This window comes from Asparagus officinalis, chromosome 5 (assembly GCF_001876935.1).
Source record: "Asparagus officinalis chromosome 5, Aspof.V1, whole genome shotgun sequence".
In the NCBI taxonomy this organism is placed as follows: Eukaryota; Viridiplantae; Streptophyta; class Magnoliopsida; order Asparagales; family Asparagaceae; genus Asparagus; species Asparagus officinalis.
In genome coordinates, this window is record NC_033798.1 from 98694894 (window position 1) to 98706450 (window position 11557).

General features: G+C 37.2%; 1 protein-coding gene across 1 annotated transcript in view; it reads left to right on the top strand.

Moving 5' to 3' along the window:
- Window positions 3187-11557, top strand: part of LOC109842240 (cadmium/zinc-transporting ATPase HMA3-like) — a gene marked incomplete at its 5' end in the record, with an annotated part of 11815 nt that continues 3444 nt past the window's right edge. Inside the window, 10 exon segments of the mRNA XM_020411141.1 lie at window positions 3187-3571; window positions 4442-4699; window positions 6143-6240; window positions 6604-6761; window positions 6763-6830; window positions 6910-7047; window positions 7483-7810; window positions 8438-8640; window positions 9479-9684; window positions 10242-11553. Coding sequence (XP_020266730.1) covers window positions 3187-3571; window positions 4442-4699; window positions 6143-6240; window positions 6604-6761; window positions 6763-6830; window positions 6910-7047; window positions 7483-7810; window positions 8438-8640; window positions 9479-9684; window positions 10242-11553 — 3154 coding nt within the window.

Sequence of the window (11557 nt, forward strand, 5' to 3'; positions counted from 1 at the left end):
CGCCCGCGAAAGTCTCTACTGGCTCCATAGGGTAAATCAAAGGTGCGGTCGACCGTGGCGGTCGACCGCAAACAGATATATAAAAATAATAGTTTTGTAAGCAGTTTTTCTGATTTAAAACCATGTTTAAAAATATCAAATAAATTCTAAAAAATGTAAAACTTTGAAAAATGATTGTAGACATGATAATGCACATGCTACAAAAACTAGCTTTTAGAAAGGACCTCTCAAATGAAAAATATCATCATTTTGCAAAATAGTCAAAAACATGAAAATGTAAACATATGAGTTTTGACATTTTAGCTTAACCATGTTTTGAAACATTACAAAATGATTTTATAGACTTAAAGAGAGATAAATTATTGTTATGAAGTCTATAAACAATGAATACAGAATTTTCACAAATACAATAGAATATGAAACATATGAGTATATATATATACACACACACACACAGAAACCAATAAAATGTGTGTATATGATATTGAGCTTAAAGTACTTAACACACATAATATAAACTCTTAAACTAAATTACCCAAGCTTGTGATCTTCAATGAAGTTCTATCTTGGTATACTTGCGGATGAAGCTTGAACTTGAATCTTTAACTTTGAATTGTGTAGGCTTCACTCCATAATTCCACCAACCTCCATTGGATATGATCGTGGATGCGCAATTCCATCAATCATCCAACATATTGTTTGTCTAGAATAAATATAAAACACAAACACTAGACAAATAATATTAGATGTAAATTATTTATAAATCATCATCAAAACAAGAAGACCAACAGGATGCGCATGATTTGAAGTTCCATTGAAGCATATGTGCCCAACCTTTTCAGTAATTTTTTCAAAGCACCCACAATAAGAAATAATGTGCTTAATTGATGTGATTGGAAGTTTATATTTTGATTAGAGATTAACATGTTTTCTATTCCTTCAAACTTTCTAGGTTAACATATTTTCTACTCTTAATCAATTGTTTGAAAGTTAAAGGTGCATTTGAAATTTTATTAAAATTTTATATACAGACTAAAAGTTAATATGTTTTTCTAATCCTTCAAATTTTAGTGTTTTCTTTCGATCTCTCTCTTCATGCATGCACATGGAATTCAGTCATAAATCATGCATTATGCATATGAAATTCAGTCTTTTGTATACATTTGTGCATAGTGATGCTAGTAGCATTAGTTGCTCGTACACGTAGTAGACATGTAGCATTAGAAGTTATAAATGTGGAATTATAATTATTTATAATCAAAAATAGTTTCTATAAAAATTATTTTTTAATTAGTAAACCAAAAGTTCAAAATTATTGCTGAGGCTGTGTACCAAAATATAACTATCAACTTAAAAATTATTTCTATAAGAAAAAAAATATCATTTCTATAAAACTTATTTTTCTAAAAAATGAATTATTTGGTCATTTTTAAAATATTTTTATGTTTTCAAAATACTGTGTTTTTGTAAGGGCATTATTAGAAAACTAAATTTTATTCTCACTTGTGAACAAATGATATCAAATATGAGAATGAGAATAAGATTGTCATTCCCGTTTTATTCTCTAAACGCGTCCAAACATGAGAATGAGAATGCGCATTCCATTCTCACATCTATTCCATTCCATTCCTACCATCTTTCCATTCTCACTTGACTCCAATCCCTCGTACCAAACGAGGCCTTATGGATTTTGAAATTTCATTAGAGACACATCTCATAGTTTCATGCTCATGTTATGTTTTTGAATGGTAAGTTATTTTCTTATTTAACTCACTTGAATTTTCAAGCTGCATGAAAACAAATAATTACTAACCATGCACGTAGGAACCGTGACATCACTTCCTCCAAAGTAAATCCGACCACAGGACAAAGAGCCCCTCTCTAGAGGATTTGGATCAGACTTAAATCTAGAATCGATCCAAATCCCCACCGAGAAAGGGAAATGGAGAAAAAGAGAAGTTTCTCTTCTACGGTCATAAGTGATAAATACCCTGCAAAATATTTGAAATTCCAAGTACAAAATATTTGGATCAGACTTAAATCTAGAATCGATCCAAACCGTGCTTTTTAAAAAAAAAAAAAACAACCCAGCGTGGAGGAATATCGGGAGCATGACTAATAAATTGGATTGTTCCCGATGTCCCTTCATCTCCCACACGACCCGAGTCCAACTCCTGTCTTCATGTCATCAAATCCCACTGGAAAATTCCAGTTGTACTGCAAATAACACAATGTACTGCTCAGCTCAGATATTGCCACGTAGGACCCAGCAGCCCCTTTGACTCGTTACAAGGATCAACATTTATGAAATCCAAAATTAATTAAGACGGTTAATTAGTCAAAGATAGTCGGAATGTTTTCCTCAGGTCCTCTTCCATGAGCACTCCCCTAAATTTTCGAAGTTCCCATGGCGCTTGTGCAAATCTACAAGGAAACTATTGAAGGCTAGCTAGAAAGTGGAAACCAAATGCCTCCTCAGCTATGAAGTTTCTCTAGTTCGTAGTCATTTTAGGCTGTAGTTGGTGATTTACAATTTATACTGGTAACTACAATAGCTAAAGTACAAGACGTGAGTTTTCTTCAAATTAGATGCAGATGCCAAAAACTAAACCAAGAAGGAAAATTTTCTATTTAGATATAGTAGAAATTTTCTTAAGCTATAGTTATCCTCATATTTGACTACAGTTTACAAATGTAAGAAATGATTGTTAAACCGATGTTCATCAAGTATTACGTACGTAGTTCAAAGCCATTTAACTACAAAACTTACCTTAAACATATTTAAACTGGAAAAGATACAGCAGACCCCAATTTTGTTGTCATTAGCTAACCAATTAGGGCTGAAAACACTTTTATGGACCGAAAGATTAACATGCCCTCTTTTTTCATCCTCAAATTCCGTCCTAACTTCTTTCTCTGTTTACTTTTTTCCTTCTCTGTTGTGCATTGTTGTATTTTAATTCCACGCCCCTATCTCCTCGTGTTGATGCTTTTTTGTTTCCACCCCCATTATAATAATAAGATCCCCTTTTAATGTGTCTCTTTCTGCTTTCTCCATTTGCCCCCTTTTGCATCTTTCCTTCCTCCTCGCAAGCAAAATAATAATAATAATAATAATAATAATAATGCCAAAATTACCATCCCACCCCCGAACCTGACCCCCCTCACACTATAAACACCCCCCTGCTCTCCTTAATCATTCACTCCATTTCACCAACTGCTGAAACACATTCATCTCATTTCACCTTCATCAGTAACTCACCTGATTCACGTTCTCAACACCTCTACAATATTTTCTCTACCTTGTTTCCCATTTATTGCCAGCTGCTTTTGCCTCCTCTTTCCCTTCTTCTGTCTGTCCAATGTGACGAGGTTACAGGTGCTGCAAACAGAGGAGGGACAATCACCAAGAGCTATTTTGATGTGTTGGGCATCTGTTGCCCCTCTGAAGTCCCTTTGATTGAGAAGATCCTGAAGCCTATCGATGGCGTGTACAAGGTTTCAGTCATAGTGCCTTCGAGGACTGTCATAGTTGAGCATGACCCTCATCTAATTTCTCAGTTTCAGATAGGTAACGGTTCTCTGTTGTCATGAATTGTGGTGGCTTATGATGCTTGCTTGTTTATAATTTCATGCTTTCAAGCATTTGGGTCCCTAAGAGAATTATTAGATCAGAAGCAGATAGTTGGTTTCAGTCGATCTCAGTGTTGTGGGGCCATATTAATGTTAGTGCTCTAAAGGTTACACCGACCCGGCACTTGCCCAAAGCTATGGCCAGGGTAAAGATGCTGTAAAAGGGACCACCCTAACATAATAATTCCAATTTAGATTTTACCTTTTTTTTTCAGGTACATATTAATTCAGGACCATGAATAGTTCAATAGTAAATATAAAGTATGATTTCGGAATGAAAAAGAAATCTAAATTGAAACAGAAAGACTGTATGCAGCTATGAAGATGATGGGCCTGTATGGTTACCTTTTCTTTTATGTAGGGACATTAGCATGATGCAATACACACTCAAAGTCTTTGAACTTATAATGGTAGCAAAGATAGTTACCTCTAACAATTTGATTTGTCTGATATAACTTAACTATCTGGAGAATTTGTTATAACCCTTGTATGTGCTTCATGTCACTAGGCTTTGGATTCATTTGTATGGATTTTATGGTGATGTTACAAGAAAGGGGTCCTAACTCTGAGACAAACCGAATATTAAAGGTTAGATTACCGCTAGGGAAGTAGTTACCAATACCAACTTTGAGTACAAGCAACATACTGTTGCCTAGCATTTGATGGTTGATGCAAACATTTGTTTGAACTGTGTTTAGGATAAACTATGTTTTTGAGTTTGGCTTTTGACTACTTGATGTAATGCATAAAAAGACATGCAATTTGCATTTCTTCTAGTCTAATGATTTTGCTTTGGATTTTCTAACAGTTAAGGCTCTGAACCAGGCAAGGCTAGAAGCCACCATTAGAGCTTACGGCACTGACAAAGTCATAAACAAATGGCCAAGCCCTTACATATTGGCATGTGGGATGTTCCTTCTAATTTCTTTGTTGCAGATATTTTTCCGCCCCCTTCAATGGTTAGCCATAGCAGCAGTTGCTGTTGGCTTACCTCCAATTCTATTGAGGAGCATTGCCGCTATTAGAAGATGCACCCTCGACATAAATATTTTAATGTTAATTGCAGGTAAGTACACCTTTAACATTCTCTAAGAAATAGCTAGTGTGTTTCTGAAATCTTGGACATTTTCGATGGCGAAAAATGGTATTTAGACATACAATAACACCTAACATGTTGTAATCTATTGTTATTGACCTTCTCTTTTTCATGAACTTGGCCAGCAATTTTGGGTTAAACATGAAGATAATCATTTTTAGACTAATTATTTGATAATCAGGTCCTGTTTGAGAAATGCCGAGCACTTTTTCCCTCAATAAATACATATGCCACAAAAACATATAAAAACTTATGAACCAAGAAGATCATAGTGAAATTGCATAGCATATACTCCTTTATGGAAAAGCACCAGATATGGAAGGGACTGGCACACACAATACTTCCATGTTGGCGTTTACAGCCCCTCGGATAAAATGGTGTAGATTTTTCACTGAGTACATGTAGGATCCCTTCTAGCAATGAACCATAGTTAAGACGATTATGGGAATGAGAAAGTGTTGGCTGATAACTTTATAATTACTACTTATCCTCTGACAATAGGATCACCCCCAACTGATTAGACTGAAGCTTCTGTCTAGGCTACTTTTGGTTTTCTGTTAATTTACATAAAAACATGAAATTTAATATTTGGAAGGGCGAGTACTTGCTTATAGTTTAATCATCTAGCATTAAGCTCACAGAGTGCATGACTGTTTGATAGCATGCTAATATTAGATGCTATTTGTGAAAGGATTGAAGGCATATAGGATGAGTCAATTTAAAGTAGACAGCAGAGCACATCAATCAACCCACTGAGGCATTCAGTATCTTATCCTTACACGCCACCAGGTTTTGGTTGATGCAAATAAGTTGAGATGTGGCCAATCAAGATTGATGGGGTTCACATTTAGCATAATTGTTAGCTGGCATGGTTTGCATTCTTGATGAACGTTATGGGTAAAGTTGGGTTGGTATATGTTTTCAATAACATGGCGACTCCGTACTTTTTCAACTCATTCACATGGGAGGTATGGGTGACTGTCTTTTAAGTAGTTTACAAGATTAACATACTTTTCTAAGAAAGATTGTTTAAAAAACAAAAAAGGAGCTACTAAAAAATGACGCCTTTTGCGAAAAGAATATGAATTACTCACACAGTCCGAGTTGCCTTTGTCCGGCATCTTTCCTGGTGTTGGTAATTTTGTATGCCTGGTTTATTTGATTTAGTTCTGATCAGACTTGGCCAAGTTTTAGATTCCAACATTCTCACCCACCTGAATCTAATACCTCTTAAAAAGAATGTCAAAAAAGTACTTTATATTTGAGTGCATGAAGTTTCATCACATATTTTTAGGTTACGCGTTATTTTCCACATTGGAATCATGTGTATGAAGAGATTCTCTTTGGATTATTTGGAGCAAGCTATGTACATATGTTGATTAAAATTTATATAATCTTGTCTCTTTTGAACAGTTGGTGGTGCAGTTGCACTAAGGGATTTCTCGGAAGCAGGATTCATTGTATTTCTCTTCACTATAGCTGAGTGGCTCGAAACAATGGCCAGTCACAAGGTATGTCTCTTTCAGACATGCATTTTAAAATCAGAAGGCCAATGCGTGTGATATTTTTTTCACAATTCAACTCATTAATCCTTATTAAACCTACAGAAGTAGACCTATTAGTCCTTGAATTGAGTTGTGATGACCTAGATGACATAACACAACACCTGCATTCACAGCATGTACGTATTATTTAGATCACAATACACACAGTCAAGCCTAATCGAGATTAAGAGGGACTAGCCCTGTCCTGTGTAAGGTCAGCTTAATACCTAGTTGATGAAGTCCTTTACAAGGGCAAACCATGTCTTAGTTTTGTCATGCTATATGAATGGGGTTAATAGTAAACTCTAATGAGTTTAATTGTTGTTTCAGGCTACTACTGGAATGTCAGCGTTGATGAGTATGGCTCCTCAAAAAGCTATATTAGCAGAAACTGGCCAGGTAGTTGATGCCCGAGATGTGAAAGTTAACACCATCCTTGCCGTAAAGTCACCGATTGATGGCATCTGTGGTTTGAGGAAGAGTGAAGTCAGAGCAAACATTCCCCGTGGTCAAACAAGCCCAATCTGTTGTGTGGGCCGGTACCCTCAACATTGATGGTATTATACCTTTCTTGTCACTCTGTTGCATCTTATGTTTAGTTATTTACCTTTAATGACTTGATAAGGTGTATTGCAGGTTATATCAGTGTGAAGACAACTGCTATAGCTGAGAATTCCGCTGTTGCCAAAATGGCAAGACTGGTGGAAGAAGCCCAGAACAGCAGATCCCAAACTCAGAGATTGATAGACTCTTGTGCCAAATACTACACACCAGGTTGGAGAAACTCCTAACCAAAAAGACACCTCTCTCCTAGGATCCATGAAAATGGTAGGACAACCTATATAAGTAACACTATATGATGAAATTCAAGTTGCCTGGCCCTTACCATTTAAATCATTTGATATCACCTCAACATGACACACAAGAATGCTTTTGAATCTTTAGGGCATTTAGTGAATCAGCATTCCCATAATCTAGCATGATTATACTTGGGTCTCCAAAGAATTAGACGATAGACTTCTTGTGTGCTTGTGAGGGATGCATCTTATTTATTAAACAGTCAATCAGAAACTGAAAACAAGATACTTTATCTGCATTTAGTAGACTAAGCTGCATTTAGTAGACTAAGCAGACTAATAAAACGTATGTACATACAGAAATCAAGAAGTGTGATGGATGCCTAATTATTTTACCTGATGCAATCTGCAGCGACGGTGTTAATAGCAGGAGGTGTGGCTATAATTCCTCTCATATTGCGGGTTCATAATCCCAAGCATTGGTTCCAACTGGCACTTGTGCTACTGGTGAGTGCATGTCCATGTGCACTGGTGCTATCGACACCTGTTGCAACTTTCTGCTCATTGCTGAAGGCAGCCAGAATAGGGCTTCTCGTAAAGGGAGGGGATGTTCTTGAAGCCCTTGCAAGGACTAGAGTTGTGGCTTTTGACAAGACTGGGACCATAACCAAAGGCGAGTTCCATGTCGTGGAACTTTGCCCAATTGGTTGCCAAGTTTCTGTGGAGACACTCCTTTACTGGTAAGGATTTGGTTAAGCACTAAATAAGTCTCATCATGCACACATACCAACAGATGAAAAAGACTCCTGTGTTGAAACAAAGAAAAAATTATCCGTTAGGGGAAAAAAGAAAACTGAATCCTTAAAAATTCAGTAGATGGTCTAGGTAATAAAAAAACCAAACAGTTAAGCCTCTCGGGCAGGAAAATTATATAAATTAAAGCATTTAATAAATCTACAGAGAAAGCATACATGTTATGTTGTCAGGGGCTACATGCTCTAAATGTTGGCTAAGCTCAAGAAGATCAATGGGTAGGATAAACCCGTGGTGTAAAAACTAAGTTAAGGTGAATGATCTCCAGCAACTTCGAGGTTCGACTATTTAGAAAACAAATCTCATTCTATTTAACCAACAGGTAAGGAAGATCAAGGTAGGAGCGAATATCTAAAACTTTATACATGTAAAAGACACACTAAATGACTAACTGCAAGCCTGTTAATAATCTGAGCCTTTTTTTAGTATCATACAATCCTATAATCCAAAGAAATGCAGGATCGACTCTACTAATGTCTTTTTTAATGAAGTAAAATTTTCACATGACCTGTTTTCTTACAGTTGCAAATACTAATTGTATGATAACACTTCAGGATTTCAAGCATTGAGAGTAAATCAAGCCACCCAATGGCTTCTGCACTCGTAGACCATGCTCGATTGAAGTGCATTGAGCCAAAACCAGACAATGTAAGTGAGTTTCAAATCTATCCAGGTGAGGGAGTTTATGGAGAAATAGATGGCAGGAAGATATATATTGGGAACAAAAAAATTGCAACAAGGGCTCGGTGTGATTCAGGTAGGAAGATATTATCATGGTTTAAAGCTTATATTATATGAATTGTCTTGAAAATTAAATTCTTAAGAAACCTTTAATCTTCATTTAGTGAATTTGATTAAGATCTACTACTTAGATGAGAAAGCTTAGTTGGAAGACTAGAAAGGCGGATTGTCAAATATCCTGCCTTATTTTTAGCAACTCATGCAGTTCCAAGCTTCTTCATTGCTGGCGCAGATTCATTGTGCCTAAACCTGTATATCATATGTTACAAATAATTGAGTAGCTGCATCAGTGTGAGCTTTCAGTAGAATGATCGCAGTTTGGAAGTATGCTAAAGGTAGGTAGCTAGATCGCTCCGAACGAAAGAATTCAGTACATTCTTGTACATCTGCATGCTAGCAAATTGAAGAATTTGTTTCACTGGCAGCTTTGTCGATACAAACAATAATTATAACCCCAAAAAACAAGTAGTCTCTAGTTTAGTTTTTATCAAAGAACTAAGGGTGAACGCAAAAGGCAAATAATGCTTAAGGGCCCTATTGTCTTGCACAAGGTGGACCATAGATATTACTAACTTCACCAGATTTCTTTAGATAGACAAATAATTGAGTCTACCATCAAAATATATCAACTATCAATGGACACTTAGACCCATGTCTCTGATGCAACTGAAGTAACTCTACATATTTACTTAGAGAAATCATAAATGCCTAAATTTTATGCCTATATTCTGAGAGAAGTATAATCGTATAAGTCATGAGAAAGCACACAACTCTGCCATAATCATTTCCTGCTAAAGATTTTTTTCACTATTCTTTTGAGGAGTACTAAGGCCCTGTTTGTTTATACCTTTCAGTTCCAAACCCAGAGAGCGAAGGCATGAAAGAAGCAGTCACCCTTGGGTATGTGTTCTCAGGTACAACACTAATTGGAATGCTGACTCTCTCTGACAGCTGCCGAACAGGGGCAGCTGAAGCCATTAGAGAGTTGAAATCTTTAAGAGTGAAAGTTGCTATGCTTACTGGAGATAGCACTGCAGCAGCCATGCATGCCCAGAATCAGGTACAAAGAAAAACGCATGTATAGATGTTAGAACAAAATCAAAGATAGAAAAGAAAATGAAGAAATGCATCACGGCGAATTGAAGTTATAATCATGGCAAGCGGTCTGCAGTGGTCAAACAGCTAAATTTGGTCATTAGCTAGGCATTGAAAGTGTTTGATACAAATTATCAGAGTCGAGTTAAGGTATGACCTTAGGACCTGATTATAACTAAGGCCTTGTTAGAATTTGAACCACTACTTTCCATCACCCCCTCTGATTGCGTTCACTTGCCTTAAGGGCAACTGTTAGACCCACAAAGAAAAGTAAATAAATCAGTGCAAGGTATTTCACAAGGTGCAAATTAATGCATAGAGGTCTGCAATGTATTATTTACTTGCAACATCCAGGATACCTCGAGATAAAAGAGACATGAGTAAATAATTCATAGACGAGATGCTAGATATGGACATTGCCTCAACAAAAATGCTATGGCAGATTAATAATGGATGACTATATACATGTTAAAAAAATAAAAATATATTATTGCTAAGTAATTGTTAATAATATTTTGACAGTTGGGGAATACAATCGAGGTACTGCATGCAGAGCTACTCCCGGAGGACAAGGTCCGAATCGTCAATGAGCTCAAGACCAAAGAAGGTCCTACAACAATGGTTGGAGATGGAATGAACGACGCACCAGCACTTGCTGCAGCTAATGTTGGGATCTCGATGGGTATCTCAGGCTCTGCAGTGGCAATGGAGACAAGCCACATAACTCTAATGTCCAATGACATCCTAAAGATCCCAAAAGCTATCCGGCTTGCCCGGAAGACACACCACAAGATCATAGCCAACATAATCTTTTCAGTTATCACAAAGATTGCTATCCTTGCTCTGGCGATTGCTGGCCATCCACTTCTGTGGGCTGCAGTTCTAGCCGATGTAGGCACATGCCTAATTGTCATACTTAATAGCATGTTGCTGTTAAAGTCTAAGTCTCCAAAGACAAGTAAGAAATTCCACCGTTCTTCACACACTTCACATGTGCACAAGCACGAGCATGCAGATCACTGCAGCAAAGGTTTGTGCAGCTCCGCGAAAAGTGACCACAAGCACATTGGATCAAAACATTGTGGTGATGGTCAGCATGGAGATCACAGGCACAGAACTGCACCCGAAGATCAGTGCTCAAGAACAGAATGTTGTCAATCACAAGATCAACTACATCATTTTCAAGAAACAGATAGACCTGCAGCAAACACAAACCGCAAGCATCTTGAGGGTTGCAGAACAGAGCACTATTGCAAAGATTCACATGATCGACTTAAAGCAGATTGTCACAGTAATCACCATGGTGATGACGCACATTTTCAGTGTGGAGTAGGTCTGCATTTTGATAACACATGTGTCCAACACCAGCAAACACATCTAGATTGCTGTAATGAGACTGAAAACAACCACAGTCAATATGCGCATGCTGCATGTGGAGCAGGGCATCATAATGATGCCACAGAGGACCAGAAACTGACCCCTGTGAGCTGCTGTAGTGGTTCTGCGACAGAACACCATCAGAATAATGCACATACCGAAACGCCAAACTGCACAGATAGCTGTAAACCAGACATGAGCCATGAGCATGTCATTTTCATGGAAGATGGGCATGGAAAACATCATCACCATGGAAATGATGCATTGAAGCACTGCAACAGTCACAAAAAGAAAAAAGAAATTACTGGGTGTTGTAATAAGTCTGAGAGGAAAGAACTCCAAATAGAGGAAAAGGGAACAGCTGGTTGTTGTAAGACTGAGATGGAGGAGAACGAGGAGAGGGCTTCATGCTGCTTATCTTCTGTGCATGGAACCATTGGGAGAACAGAGATTGTGTGTGA